The sequence below is a fragment of the Etheostoma cragini genome, chromosome 22 (assembly GCF_013103735.1).
Source record: "Etheostoma cragini isolate CJK2018 chromosome 22, CSU_Ecrag_1.0, whole genome shotgun sequence".
Classification (NCBI taxonomy): Eukaryota; Metazoa; Chordata; class Actinopteri; order Perciformes; family Percidae; genus Etheostoma; species Etheostoma cragini.
In genome coordinates this window covers 19288703-19304597 of record NC_048428.1, presented here as the reverse complement: position 1 = coordinate 19304597, position 15895 = coordinate 19288703, and the positions used below count along the sequence as shown (strand labels likewise).

The 15895-nt window shown below is 40.0% G+C and overlaps 1 protein-coding gene and 1 long non-coding RNA gene across 3 annotated transcripts in view; one reads left to right on the top strand and one right to left on the bottom strand.

Moving 5' to 3' along the window:
* The window catches only part of LOC117937964 (collagen alpha-1(XVIII) chain-like), a 67581-nt gene that overhangs the window by 38254 nt on the left and 13432 nt on the right, over window positions 1-15895 (top strand). For both annotated transcript variants that reach the window (XM_034862238.1, XM_034862237.1), the window contains exons 5-16: window positions 1-125; window positions 7137-7211; window positions 8097-8189; window positions 10106-10241; window positions 10630-10673; window positions 11210-11398; window positions 11552-11578; window positions 11903-11965; window positions 12218-12298; window positions 13654-13701; window positions 14133-14267; window positions 15798-15851. The exon at window positions 1-125 is cut by the window's left edge and continues 1 nt beyond it. In XM_034862238.1, the coding sequence (XP_034718129.1) occupies window positions 1-125; window positions 7137-7211; window positions 8097-8189; window positions 10106-10241; window positions 10630-10673; window positions 11210-11398; window positions 11552-11578; window positions 11903-11965; window positions 12218-12298; window positions 13654-13701; window positions 14133-14267; window positions 15798-15851 (1070 nt within the window). The remainder of the gene's footprint in view (window positions 126-7136; window positions 7212-8096; window positions 8190-10105; window positions 10242-10629; window positions 10674-11209; window positions 11399-11551; window positions 11579-11902; window positions 11966-12217; window positions 12299-13653; window positions 13702-14132; window positions 14268-15797; window positions 15852-15895) is intronic.
* Window positions 2038-15895, bottom strand: part of LOC117937966 — a 20199-nt gene continuing 6341 nt past the window's right edge. The window contains exon 3 of the long non-coding RNA XR_004655295.1: window positions 2038-2093. This is a non-coding gene — a long non-coding RNA (uncharacterized LOC117937966). The remainder of the gene's footprint in view (window positions 2094-15895) is intronic.

The following is a 15895-nucleotide window of genomic DNA, read 5'->3' as shown; positions in this document are numbered from 1 at the left end:
TCTACATGGACTGTGAGGAATACCACCGAGTTGCCTTCACCAGGAGCCTGCAGCCTCTGACGTTCGAGGCCAGCTCAGGGATCTTCGTAGGGAACGCTGGGGGTACGGGCCTGGCGAGGTTTGTGGTGAGTCTGGATGGGACTGGATCTATTGTTGTGTGTGTTTAAGTGTCTGCACATATAACTACTCTTTATCAGTGCTGGGAACATCGACATCTATTCGCGAGAACTGCATTTCTTTGGGCCGTCAATCCCTGATCCCTATTGTCAGGGGGTTTGGATCAATGGGTTGAGGATAGATGTCAAACCCATTGCTAGTTGCAGGAACAAACGTGGCGTTTGGGCTGTTGCCTATTTTTACATTTGAGACATGAACACAATAGTCTTTGTTGGCAGCTTTATGACCACCGCAGGAGACAAGGAACGAATGACCGCATGTGTTTATGAGGACTCCCTTATCCTGTGAGAGCTCATAAATGACAAGCTGTGTGTGATTTACATTTTTGGAATATAGCTGATGTCTTGTCTGAGCGTCTCGTCTTGAATGACTTACACTGGATGCATCTGTGAGTGCAAAAGCCAATTCTTTAATTAAAAGGAGTAGAATCAAACTATAGTCAGGATGTAATAGTGGCGGTTCCAATCCCAATGTTAAAAATATCCCTGTGTGGTCATGATGAGGGTGTGTGTGATAGATAAGTGCTGAGAAATCAGATTCAAGAGAAGGGGGAGCAAACATGCAATGCTGTATTCTGCTCTTGTAAAAGAAAAGAAACCAGTAAATCCGGCAGCACTTTCCTCTCAATCATCTATGATTTGTAATTGCAAGACAAGGCTGTGCCTGTCCCAGTGTAACATGAGGGATGATGAGGAAAAATTAGTGAGTGTAAAGGGAATACCATTAATTTAGTGCTAAATGCATGGGTATGTAGTACAGTATATTTATCTAAGCAAGAAAGAAAATGTTTTCAATGTTATCAAGATGTTATATCTGAGACTTGTCCAAAGCACTGTGAGAATATACAAGTGTCAAAAGGGAAGAGCTAAACGCATATTATAAAACATGCCAAAAAAAATGCTTTTCTGAATAAATCAACTCGTGGCCGAGGGCTAAACCAGAAAAAAATACATGACTTGTGACCTCTTCAAACAAAAACCATGCCTCTTCAATGCTGCCTCTGTCCTCTGATTTGCAGTTATAGAAGTTCATGCGACAGACAAACTACAAGATATTTCGTTTCCAAGACAGTGGAAAGAAGGCGTTTTCCCTCTCATTAAGATTTTATTAGCGAAATCTGAGAAGAGTTTCAAAGAAATCCAATAAGCCAGGGAGGGAGAACATGTGTTGATTCAGGATCTTTTGGTCTCACAGGGGAGTTCGTTTTGTTGCTGGAACAATTTCTAAAGTAGCTACCGACTGTGCTTTAAAACCAACTCTGACATGAGTATTTACCTCCATGATGAGCTTTAAGTTTCATTTCAGATTAAAATCACCTCATTCTATCATTCAAAATCCTCTTGATTTTAACAGTAATGTTTTTATTTTCTGAAAAGGTTAATACCAATTTGTTTTGATTGTTTTGACTTTTAATGACTTTTTATTGGCTTGGTGGGTTAGAAGGGACACTGGACCGTTGTGTTTGTTTTTCCTCATAGCATTATAATTCAATTTGGTATCGTTTTAATTAACATAGAATAACTATCATTTTATCCCACGAGTCTTAGCCGTGGCATTCTGTCAAAGTCTCGTGGGAACAAAGTCACATACGTTGCATCTTAACTAAAATACCAAAGTATCTTTAAAATTCCTCCTGTTTTGGGTCTTAATGCGCGGCTTATATGGATCTAGTTCCATATTTGTAAAAGCAGAGTTAAAATCTTCAGCACAGCTTCCAACACGTTCTCACTCTCCCATCGCGTAAAATACAGACGCTTGGTCATGTGCCTTTGGCGTTTGTTATTCACTCTAAAGGTCTCCTTTAGCGCCGGGACTCTTGGGATGTACTGAGTGACATGCGGCACAAGAAGGGACAGTTTCAGTGACACGTGGGACAGGAACGAGACACGATCTTCGGTCTCCAGGGTGAGAGTCCTCTGTTGTTTGACCCATCCACTACCCCAACCAACCTCCTAAGGCTGCCTTTTGGTCTTTCATTTTACTTGCTACCGTTGTCGCTCGTAATACTATTTCATCTTACAACTCCTCAGTCGCACAGATGCTGTGCCCGGTGCGTTCCATACAGACGCTGAAGGGTGCCTTTTGAATCGTATCTGACGTTGAGAGCCACTGCCCAAGCCTCTGTATTCTACCAGTTGCAACTTCACCCAATTCCAAGGTGCATGGAAAAGGGAAGAAGTCTGGGTTCCGCAGGACCAAACATAAAGGTTGCGGGAGCAGCCGTTTTTAATGGGGATGCAACTGGTAGTGGGCGGCCCAAAAATAGACAGCGGGTCCTGGGATTTAGGAGCGCTGCTCCTGATCAGTGCTGTAACAGACTGTTAGGTTCGTCTAACTTAGTTTCATTAGAAAATCAGCAGCACACAGGGTGCATCCAGTTAAACACAAAGACTTTAACACTCGTTTACTCTCGTTCACTCTCTCTCTCTCTCACTCACTTCTTTCCCGGGCCACTGTGCCCCGCCCCTTTTCCCTCCAGGATCCAATCAACAAGGACTTTAACATGAAATCGGTTAGAGTGCGTTAAAAGAGGAAATAACCACAGCCACGTTCTAAAATAAGTAAAATAAATAAATGAATACAATGGCACTTTGCCCTTATATTGCACTAGAATAACTTGAATGTAATTATGCACTAGAACGTAACTTTGCTACTTATTACAGACAGATATGCATATTATACAGTCCTTCCCTCTCAGACAAAGAGGACCAGTTGTGACTCTTGGTTTCCAGCTGTTCCATGTTTGAACTGGCAGCTCCGTTAGAGATCTTCCATCTCCTCCCAGGGAGAGTCATAACAGCCACGCAGCAGCAGTAGCTCTCTGCAGTAGTACACTCAGCAACTGAATCCATTTATGGAGTTGAGGAAAACTACTGTTGGCTATGCTTATGTTTAAGTTGTGGGCATGTGTGCTAAATATTTTTTGGCACAGATTTTAGCATGCAGCTATTGAGCTGTACATGCAGCTTGCTGACGGATTTTTCTGTTTAAGGTGTAGAATTCTTGAAGTCTTCATGCCATGTTTTTAGCTTTTCAGACTGATGTACTTTGACTGTTTTGCAGACTCTGCAATAAAAGATCAGTTCAGGCCCCTGTGTTGTGGAACAGCTTTATTAAATGTTCATTTTTAGATTAAAACATACAGTGGTCTGTTTGTTCTAAATAACGGTCCTCATAATAAAAAAAATAATTGCGATCTAATCTCGTCGCTTCACTTTTTTTTTGGTCGGATGAACTCATGATGACACCTTGTGGCACAAAGAGGCTCTCAGTACATTATGTGATAAAGAGCTCATTTTTATGTATAGAAGTGTTCACTCTCTCTTTTTCTCTCTCTCGCACACACATACACACACACACACACACACACACACACACACACACACACACACACACACACACACACGTTTGGCCAGTGGCCGCTAAAGTGACTGCTCTTTGTTGCTTTGGCAACACTTTCCTCAACATTGTGACTGCCAGTAACAAGCAGACACAGAACAGCACCTTAGAAGTACTTAACCTTTTCCTCTGACATCTGAAAGTTCCAGAGTACCAGACCGGACGGCAGAATCTCAACAAACAATCTTCATTCATATCCAAGACTAACATAAAGTAACTTAGATATGTTGTGGTGTGTCAGTTCTCACACAAAGGTTACCAAACTCAGACCAAACCCCAAAGCAAACGGCATGGCTTAGATTCCAAGGAAACATGGCTGACGTTCTTTTCCCAGACTGACCAATTGGGTTGTCTCATGTCCAAAAACACAGATAATCTAGTTTGCCTCCTGACAGTTCATAATTATTAACAATGTTTATCATACGGGGCAGCATTGTAGCAGGACATATCCTCTTTACATCTGGTAACCCAACCTGCGTTATAGTACATAATTATAATAATAATATTATTATTAATAATAATATTAATCTTTATTTATAGAGTACTTTTCAAACGCAACATTACAAAGTGCTTCACAGTTTTTTTAAAACGACAAAGAAAAACCGTTTATTGTATAAAAACGTGTACAGTGTAGGTAAGAAAAGAACATTTTTAAAAGAATAAAAGACAAGGTATGTAAGATAATTTCACAGGTGACAAAGCGCTTGAACCTTTGTCCCCCATATGGACGCCTAACCCCCATACTGCATGTGACTGTGTGAAAGCATTTTTTTGCCCACAATGTGGTTGCAGACCTCCTTTTATTGTGTGCATGCATGTTAGTGTGTCTGAGTTTCATAAGACGAGACTTTCAAGAGCATGTTTGGAAGTCATCTGTGGTATAGGCTTTGAATGGCAAGCTTCAGGTGTTTACATGCATATAATTAGTTTACAAACTGACCATCTGAATCAGCAACTCGCATACTAAAATGATTGGAAGAAGCAGAAACGTTTGCGTGGCACATTCCGTGTTTATTTCAGATGTGTTGTTTACCGCACAGACAGATGTATCTGATTATTGGCTACCACAACTCATATCCACCCAATCTTTCTCTCACTCTCTATTCTTCCCCCTCCATCTCTATTCTTCACTCTCTAACTACCATTAAATTTCATAGACCGTGCTCCGTTCCATTAAAAACAGGTGTTTGTCCTCTGGCTTGAACTCAATATCAATAAACTTTGCTGAAATTGCCTTTGGCAAGTCTTTACTGATCTAATAAGGGGGCCGGCCTGATGACGCTCAGATCTAAAGGACCATTCGCAGTTGCACGTGTACACACACTCATGCAAACACTTAATAATTGAGAAAAAACCTACCTTCCTTCTTTAGATGAAGTGGGACCCTTTTTTCATTGGCATACAACGTAAATGCTGCATACATTAGATATTTTCACACTTGCTTCTCTTATGAACATATTAAAGGGTACTAAACTCTTTGAAATCAGTGACTTCTGTTTAATCGCTATCTTAAAACACACTTTTATAGAGTTGCTTTTTATGTAATGCCATCTTTTTATTGTCTTTCTCATTGTCATTCTTTCCTTTTAGAGCTGACCCCTCTAGATCTTTCTTTTTTTGCTATTACAATGTTGTGTATTTATAGGTATGTGTGTTGATATGATGTGCAAATATGTGTATTATGTACATTTGTGGGGTTTAACTGGTTACACTGGGTATGAACACCTGTGTATTAGTGCTGTCAATCTTCCTCTATAATACCATTCAAATTTCAATTATTTTATTGATATTCAAATAATATTGGAATTGTTACACGATCTGTCCACTAGAGGGACTTCCAACATCAGCCTGGCCGGGAAGGAGACCTACGTCACGGCACATTGCATTTCAGGCAGACAGTTAAAGAAGAAAGAAGGTTAACACTAATTTCCACAACGAGCACACAGCGACAAACACAAATCAATAGAGACTTCTGTAATGAAATATTATCTAACAAGTGTTTTGAAGCGGATCTGTTAAGGCGAACGGTGCTTGGTTAGCACAATGACGTCATGTTAGCAAGCACATAAACTAGCTAGCTAATTAACAAAAGAGTTAGCCATGATGCCAACAGCATTGATAACTAAGCCAAACGGTACTGTCACTACTATTGTAGTGATTTACAAGCAAGCTATTTTTTCACAGATTCACAAATTCATCCACATTTATCAAGGCACAGCAGTGTCCTTATGTTTTTTTGCAGATTTCCACACTCCTGAGAATACAACTTTTGGAAGGTTATATGAGGTTGAAGCTAACTGACAGCCGTAGGTCAGCTAACCTTAACCTTAGCTGTCTCCATTAAGCTCCTTTATCTTACAATTCTGTTAGGAAACACAAAACGAGCAAATTAATGATAACATAAGCCAGTTTGCTTGGTAAATGATGATGTTAAAGTCCTGTTAAAACTGTTTTACACCCTTCTTCCAATTCCTAGCCGCAGCCTGTCATTCCCACTGTTAAGTAACAATAGTGTTATGCCAACGGCATTGATAACTAAGCCAAACGGTGCTGTCACAACTATTTTAGTGATTTACAAGCAACCCTTTTTTTTTGCAGATTGTCACGCTCCTGAGAATACAATTTTTGGAAGGTTATGTGAAGTTGAAGCTAACAGCTGTAGGGCAGCTAACATTAACTTTCTATTATTAACTTTTCATTAACTTTTCTCATTATCTATAGACCTCACCATGCCCTATGTTTCTCACTCCCTCTTACTTATTGTTCATCAGATGTGACATGACAAAAGCATTTCGTTTTCACATGCAGCTAGGCCTAGGTAAAAAGAGGGAAATTAGCAATTGGGCAAAATATTTATTGAAAACATGTAATTTTAGTAGTAATTTCAGCATTTGAATAGTATTGATTTTTTTTTTTTGTACTATTTGAATTGCATTCAACTTTTCAATTTCGTTGCAACAGCCCTGTTGTGTTTCTGAGTTTACCATTGTTATCATTACAACCCAAAGCAACAGATCAGGCCTAATCCAGGGAAGCTTCTAGAAACACGCAGTTGAAATAAAAATAATAACTATCATCTTAGTCTGTTTAATATAGACATCAGTGCTTCAAAGCTGGTAAACTGTTGTAGTATTAAAGTGTCAAAGTGTTAACACTACTGCAGGTCTATGTTGAGCCACAGATGAGAAAATCACCCATAGTTTATGATGAAATATTATTTCATAACCCATAGCATTTACATCTGAAGCCTGTCCACTAGAATGATGTCCATACTGTAATAGGTGTTTTATGATTGATGTGAAAATGGTCTTTGGAGGGCAGACAGCTTGAGCATGAAACACACTGCCAGATGTGTGTTGCTGTGTGCAGATGTGTATGTGCTAGATAATTTGTGGAGCAATGATGGGAGGAAGAGATGGATACAGTGTTATGCTGAAAGATAGAGATAGTTTGCTGATGTGTGGGAAACATACGCTAAGCTTTAATAACACCAAATTAACTAAATTACACACAACATAACACGGTCTCTCCTAATCTCCCACTCTTCTTTCCCTCTCCAGGGCTCCATCCAGCAGCTGGTGCTAAAGTCAGATCCCACGGCCCCAGATGACCAGTGTGAGGAGGACGATCCTTATGTGAGTGTGCACCAAAATGCACAAACACACACCCAAACACTGAGTCTGAAAGTCTGAAAAGAAGTGAAGTTCCAATTACTTATGTCAGAACACACAGCCTCAGCTGCCCACACATGGAACTAGTCCTCCCTCTACTGGTGAAAACAGTGCACAGCAGTAAACTCTAAGGACAAAAGTAAGTGGACAGCCCTATTTACACATTAATATACTTTTGTGTTATGCGGTCCTCCTGTTTCCAGGTAAAGACAATATTAAAGATACTGCATACAGTGATACTTTAGACAGTTGTGTGCTTCCAACAATATAGACTTTGGGCTTTTAAAAAAGTATGTTTGGATTCAGCAAATGTATAAATTTATGATAGATTATATTCAAATCGATTTCAAACAGTTTCATATATTTTGCCATAGAAATAGATCCACATTTATCGAGGCACATTAGTGTCCTTATGCTGTCCCAGCATTGTAAGAATCCTGGATTAGTTGACGCACTGCTACAAGGATTCACAAATAATTAGGGAGTTCATTTAGCCTGCGGTACCAATAAATGCATGTATTTTAGTTTCCTTTTTCTCTTTGTTTCTATTAATGTTTAGAGCATTAATCACATTCATTTCCAGTGTTTTTAAAGTTAAAGTTGAGCCATATTGAAAACAGTTGTATCAATGTCACAACAGAAACTGTGGGAACTAAACACTTTGTGTATGGGAGCATGGTTTTATTTACTGAATGTATCTACATTTTTGGCTTGTTTTCCTCATTCAGTTTTTTCATTCTACATCTCCAACTCGGATCACATTTGTGCGTTGATGAGCATTTCATCAATTCTGTCTTTCTCCATGTTTATCTTCTGACTCCTCGTTCCCTGCTCTCATTTTCTCTTCAGGCCTCCGGATACGGAAGCGGTGATGATGCTTACGAAGACCTAGAGGGAAGAGACGAAGTGAAGAAGATTGTGGAGGAGAGAGAGTACACCATGGTGTGTGCATACACACTCCTCATACACACAACATTACCCCTCTGTCCTTCCCATTTAGCTATAGGACTTTAGACCAAAGAGAGCCACTCATATCCTTACTGGCCTGGTGGAGACTGGAGCATGGTTAAATGTGCTTCTCCCTGACACCTCTGGGCTCTCTGAAAAATGAACACTACAGGGCAGAGAAAGAGAGGCAGGGACTGGAGAGAGTACTAGAACATTTTACTTAAAGTTCAGGGAAATTTGTACTTTTAAATTTCCAAAAGCAGCAAGAAAGAGCCAGCCTAGCTCTCTCCTGCAGAGAGTCGCTGGCCCGGCCAAGAAATACTCCCAGAATGTAATAAACAATAGTTTGTGTTAGATTATGTGTTAATAGGTGAGCCTTAGGGGCGCCAGTAGGTGCATTTTTTAAACTATGGACAGAGCAAGGCTAGCTGTTTCCCTCTGCTTCCTGTCTTTATGCTAAGCTAATTGTCTGCTATTTCCATATTCAGGGTGCGCGCAATCGTATCAGCAGTATCAACAGTTTTGTTGTCATTACTTAGAATTCCTTTAGGGGGAGACAGACAATACGCACTATAGCTTTAAAGACAAGAACCATAGCATGGCCAACTTGAATTACATGAAAATGGCCAACATGTCATCTTGATTAATCTTCCTGACTGTGCCTTAACAGCAGAACTAAACCCACTTTTTCCTCTCTCTCTCTTGCTATTCCAAATAAAAACCCTGTGCTCTGGTTTAATGGCATTTCTTTAAACCAATCACAATCGTCGAGGGCGGCGCCAAACTCCGCACTGAGCCGTAAAGTCTTGCGAGAGATTGGACAGATAGTGTAGCAAACTTTGTCGATTTACCCTGAGGGAATCTTAAGAGCAGTTAACTATAGTCCTCGTGGATCCACCGGATGTTAAATTCCAACTCAAAGAAAGCGGAAGGAAACGGAAACTACATTCATGCGGACGAATTTCCTGCAGCACCGGAGCAATCCCGGAAGTGAAACGCAAAGGATAGAGACTATACTGAGTCTATACTACTGAAACCTCTCAAATATCACATTTGCAGTACTTTTTTAGTCACTATTTCAATCAGGAGAGACGTCGTTGCAGAAATGCAAAGATTCAATGTACATGGCATAGTAAGAAATAGGGATTAGACTCCATCGTTAAACATATTTTAAAGCGGTAGAGAAGCAAGACATATTTTCCTATTTCACATATTTTTTCAAATATTTAATATTCAGGAATCTTCAATATCCCACATTCACAATTTCCTTTTTGTTGCTCGCTGGAGCTGCTGGAGATTTCCGTGCTTGCTTAAGGGCACGTAGATAGACACTCTCAGGAGAGATCACGTATTTGTTTTTTATTTCCATGTCACTGTGGCCCAAAGGAAATACTTGTATTCAGATTTTGTTGATGGTACCTGAAGTAATTCAGAACTGTGTCCCCTAAGATTGGGAAGTGTGCAAGCATGAGGTATATTCCAGATATGTGGCAGCTCTTACCCAGCCAGCTCTAAGCTATTTAAACAATGTCCCTGTCAGCCACATCAGGACAGTCAGACAGATTCAACAAATCCAACACTCTTCAGGAAAGGAAATATTTATTGCTTTTCCAAGATGTTTTATCGCCACAGCAGATCAGGCAAAGATGATGCAGAAATAATGTTGAAGAAATGCAACACTGTGAGTCAGCTGTGTTCAATGTGTGGAATGTTGCATTAAGTCTGACACTGTAGTTGGATGTGGTCCGAGAGATCTCCTACCATCCGTGGCAAACCTTTTTTTTTTTGAGCAAATGTAATTAACCAAAAAGTCAAAAACAAAATATGTACACATTTTAGGGTGTTCATCTTTTTATTTTTAGAATGAATGTCCAACATTTTACAAAAACAACCTTGTGTCTTTTTTTCAGCCCCTCCCGGAACCGGACCCCACTTACAGCAGCCCAGTCCGGGCTCCACCCACTGAGATGTCGCTGGGCGATGATGACGATGATGAAGACATAGAGGAGACTTCTGGACAGGAGGATGAGATGACCACAATAAAAGGTAAAATAAAAATTAAAAAAATAAAATTTCTATTTTATACATTTTCAAATCAATTAGTTGTAGCAAATCTGTCATATACACACTGCATTTATTTTTGATGAGTGTTCTGAAATAAAAGTTGATGCTGCACTATTGACCCAGGCCACTCCTCCTGGGGTGTATTTCCAATATTAGCCAGAAGATGGTGCCGGAAGCAAAAAGCCTCCTTCTCTTTGTCTCTCTTTGTCTGTCCTCTAACCTGGCCTAAATTAGAATTTTATTTCGTCATAAGTCATATATGTTATCTGATTGTATGATTCCACCTTTTTTAATCATGCAAATAAAATGCCATATTCTTTTATTGTGAACTGATTTTTTTGAAAGTGCTAACTTTGTGTCTTTTGTACAGTGAAATCATTTCAAACAGGTAGTCCGGCCGCCGTATTTGACTCTGTAAGTAGTGATTTTTTTTCATTCAATTTAGATGATGATGATGATGATGATAATGATGATGATGATGATATAAAGCACAGCACATATTTCAAATTTTAGGTGATACATACAGTATATCTGTGTGGTTGTTCAGTAAAGTAAACACAAATTCATTTGTAATTGCTGAAGTCAAGTGTTCAATTCGAGCAGTTAATAGGCAATATTCACTATCAAATATATGCCCATCCCTTTAGCTTCTGCAATGCAAGTGTACCAATCAACCTAACTGAGACTCCATATTTGCCCCATTTGAAATTCAAAATCATAAAAGAGCTGAAGTCCCCACCATCATGATGATACAATTATTACAATTTTTTTTTTCTGTTGACCAATTTTATTTAGAAATGACTGCTCATTGGCTCTTTTTACTAGGACAAAAATACTCCCTCTCCCTGAAGTTAATGTTAGTATCTGCTGTTGTCTTCACACCGTTTTAATTCTAACCCATGCCTTGCTTTAATTCTGTGAATGAATCACTCAGACTATTCCCTGTTCAGTCACTCCAGGTGTCTCCAGGACAGAAAGGGGAGCCAGGTGAGCCAGGTCCATCTGGTCCCCCAGGGCCACCTGGTCCACCAGGACAAACCTTAGGAGAGGGGGTGGGAGGGGAGCCGGGACCCCGGGGACCACAAGGACCACACGGACCTTCCGGCCCACCTGGAGTTCCTGGGAAAGATGGACATTCTGTGAGTTTAATCTATTTGTTTGTTAGGCAATATTCCATTTCTAAACTGTGATGTTTTCCGTTTAGAGAAGATCATAAGAATGAGCATATTGTGTTGTTTAGCTCAGTCTGACAGGTCAATAGATAAGGTTTTCTATTTTTGTCCTTTGTTCAGGGAAGCAAAGGTGAAACAGGTGCTCCAGTAAGTAAAGTCTTTCCAATCTTGTAAATTAAAAGGTTCATTTGTTTTGTGTCTCTGGGGAAAAGCGATGCAGGAATGTATTCATTTTCAACATCCAGCTGCTAATTTATAGAACTACACTTTACATATTAACTGCTGATACAGCCCATTAGCTTTAGGTTTGGGCCACAGATTAAGTTAAGGTCTTGGCCTCATTCCTAATATCACTGTCTGTATGGTTTCTGCTTTTGCTTCTTACAACTGCATGCAACTTGACCTGTGATGTGGTGATATCTCATGTAGCATTGAACACTGAGCATTGAGTTGTAACTGTCTTTATCCCAGGGCGCACCTGGGATTCCAGGATTTCCAGGACTCCAGGGAGAGCCTGGTCCTATGGGTGAAAAGGTAAACAATACCCTTCTATAATTCTATGGTACCTGGACTTGAATAAGATCCAAATAGATAGCGCTGGGTGAATTGTCTCAGACTTGTAAAAAGCTTACAAGTCAGTGTTATGTCACTGTATGGTCGGATGCTACGACATTTGTGCAACAAGTCTCCCATGTACAGCATCACAGCATAGCTATTGCTATATCAGTGATGAATCACTTAATATACAAATACACACCTAACCATCCCGACTGCTTTCTCCTTCAGGGTGATCCTGGTGTTGGACTACCAGGTCCTCCAGGCCCTCCTGGAACTCCAGGTCGACCAAGCAAATCTTCCGTGTTCCTGGTAGGTTCTTAAAAAAGCTTTTTTTACCTTTTCTCGTCCTAGTAAAATCTGGTGTTTTAAAATGTAACTACTGTTTTTGTTCATTTTGGAGCTTTATTTGTGTCTAAGTGACTAATGGGAACAACAATCTTTGACATTAGTTTAGTATTAAGCAAGAACGCTGCAGTCAGCCACAACGAAACATGCTACACTATAAGTTAATAGGGCAATTGTCCACCTTGTCTTTACTATCACAAAAGTGCTCATTTTGCCACTGACAGGCTCAGATTTATATTATAAGTTTCTGAAAACATTATGGAAAGGATCCATTCAGAGACAGACCATTAAAACCTCTTTGAGATCTTTCAGTTTAACTAGAAACAGCTCTGAAGTCGCTAGTGTGTATAGAGCCAACAAATTTTCACATGTAAATCGGTAACCATGTGTTTATTTCAACCAACACAGTTGTGATGGTTGGAAAAGTAGAAAGATGAAACAAAAATGGTTTTCATAGTTTTATTTTGTTTCTGCTGTTCCTGATGCTAAAATGACTGTTTATTTCCATGGAGTCTGGTGGGTTTAGCGGATTTTATGGATGTTTTAATGTTTAAAAAATCTTCTTAGATCTTACTCCTTAACAGAAAGGTCGACCTCCTTAGAAATCCTTTCCATAATGTTGTCAGACACTTAATCACTTAATCTGAGCCTGTCAGTGGCAAAACAAGCACTTTTGTGAAGGTCAATACAAGATGGACAATTGCCCTATTAAATTAAATTGTAGCTTGTTTCGCCGCTGCCAATTGCAGCGATCTCACTTAATACTGGACCAATGTCAAAGATTGCTGTTCCCATCAGTCACTTAGACACAAAAATATAGGAAAATAGGATCCAAGCTGGAACAAAAACTGTAGTTACCCTTCACTCATGACTCAGGCTAACGTATTGTAATATTGGGCTGACATCCTTAATGTTTTATACTGATATAGCTTTATTCTATCCATCTGTATTCACATGTATCATGTAGAGTTAGGTTGCATCTTTCCTGGTGCAACGCCCTTGAATTCAGAGAAAGTTAAACACATTGCACCTGGTGTTTCAGCTTTTGGATAATCCTGTTCCAGTTCCAGTTAGAGTTTCAAGTATTTATTGATTGCTACAGTTGTGCTCTGTGTCATCTGTACTTTTAGTCACGCTCACTGGATTTTTTTACGCAATCATAATAATGAATGTGATCATAAAAACCTAGGTTGCTCCGAAACTAAATGTCAATTTTGTGAAAATGGGGTGGGGGTGGGGGTGGGGGGAAGGGGGGTTGCAGTGTTTTGAGCCAGTCTGCTTTCATTAACAGTGACTGACACATGTCATGTGTTCCTTAGGAGGGGTCAGGATTTGAAGACTTTGACAGTGATGCAGAGATTATTAGGGTAAGTGAACTTTGTTTTCTCTACCTGTAACATTAGATAATATACAGCATCAGGTTGCAATCCCACTTTGTTTTTTCAGTCTTGCTCTTATTTATTTTTTTGTGACACCCTTTTCAGTTTGTCATCTCCAGCATCTGGACGCGGCCTTTATCCCATGTTACTTGTTGTCTATTTTGGGCTACTGTGGGATCCGTAGTGTGATATAACTGATGGATTGTGGGTTTCTTTGGTCTGGTCTCCTTGGTATGGTTAATAGTCCGACATAGTCCTGGTTGTCATTGTTATATTTAGTAACATGAAACAGTGAAGAATATAGCAGTGCTACTTGTACAGACACTACAAAGCCAGCTTTTGTGACCATGTTGCACAGAAGGTGCTTTCTAAGGAGTCTTCTTTTTGTGTGACAGAGTTATGTTGTCTTGCTTCATCAGGGGCCGCCAGGGCCGCCTGGCCTCCCAGGACAGCCAGGGCCCCCAGGAACCCCATCTGAGGACATCATTCCTGGGCCACCTGGGAAGTCTGGGAAAGATGGGAAGGATGGAGAGAAGGGTGAACCTGGACTGCCTGTAAGTTAAATACTATTTTCTTTTTTTGCTATTTTCTACTTTTCTTGTACAGTTCATCAATATGAGCAAAACACAAATATATAATCCTGTGTGATGACTTCTGTACTGTGTTGTATTATCAGTTCATTTTACTTCAGAAGGTCCATGTAGTGGGGCATCAAAATGTGAAGGGAGAACGTTCTAGAGCAGATATCTGCTGTCCGGAACTACTAGGGGGTCCTCAGAGTTGCTGAAGGGGGGGTCGCCAAATTATTGTTTTGATGGTTTAACAAAAAAAATTGAAATTTGTCTGAAAATATACATTAACATGAATCCCACATATTATTAGTAAAGATAAAAGATGTTTAATGTACACAATATTGATGATAACATTGATGATAGGCTGACTGGCCTACAGCTAAGGGAGCCATCCACAGATACAGTTAAGCTTAAGAATGTACTGTGACACATTTATTTTTATTTTAAAATCTTAGTATTGTATGCACCATACAAACATATGTGTATAGGCTTTAGGCCGCCCCACACATTGTTGTAGGTCCAGTTTATTATGCAACAAAAGGTTATGCAATATTTGTAGTAGAGGGCCCCTTGTCTGTCTCTCTTCCAGTTAAGGGGTCCTTGGCATAAAAAACATTGAAGACCCCTGCTCTAGAGGAATATTTATTTTCCCAAGACAGCAATGATTTATCCAGAAAGGTGTGCTCTTGAAGTTCACTGACTGAGGCTTGGCCTCAGAGCTCTGGAATTGATGACAGGACTTCTGTTTTCAGGTGATTGACGAGTGGTTTAATGGCTCTGGTTCTGGTTCAGGTTCAGGTTCCGGTCAGGTATTACCACTTGGTCCCATAAGATCTAAGGGACTGAAAAGACAGTATTTCCCCCAACTTTATTTGGAAACCCATGTTTTCTCACTGCATCCTGCTATCGCTTGCTGCAAAGTATGGCACAGGAGTGCGTGTGAGTGTGAGTGTGAGAGTGAGTGTGAGCGTGAGCGTGAGTGTGTGTGTGTGTGTGTGTGTGTGTGTGTGTGTGTGTGTGTGTGTGTGTGTCATAGAGTGAGATCATTTTTAAGGCATAAAGTACATAAGCGTCTGTGTGTTTAAGGGCCCATCTTATATCTACAGTATATGCACCCACTTGGTAAGTCATGTCCTTTTCCAGTGATCCTCGAGCTACAGTAACAGCATTTTGGCAGAAACTACTGTAAGACCTTTTGAACATGGTGTGAGCTGCAGCATCTGTTGGGGGGAATGTGTCTTTTCTCTTTAAAATGTCCAAAGCTTTTACTAACTGGGAATGTACCACTCACAAGTTTACAACATTTACTGCAGCATTGTTTAGTGCGTAATATGTTGAAAACTGTACCAGTAATAATCCAACTTTGTTTAAAAATATGAATGGGACCAACAATTTAACTAACCGTGCAAACTGCGCAGTGAGTACAGAGGTAATTCCCTCTGGTGGATGTATCTGGAAAATAAATATGAATCTAAAATCTGAAATGTAAATCGAGTCATGTCACTCTTGCAGGGAGTTGATGGAAAAAATGGGGATCCAGGACCTGTTGGGGAGAAAGGAGACAAGGTGAGGCTAATAACCATCTCTCCCCCTCTCTCTCTCTCTCTCTA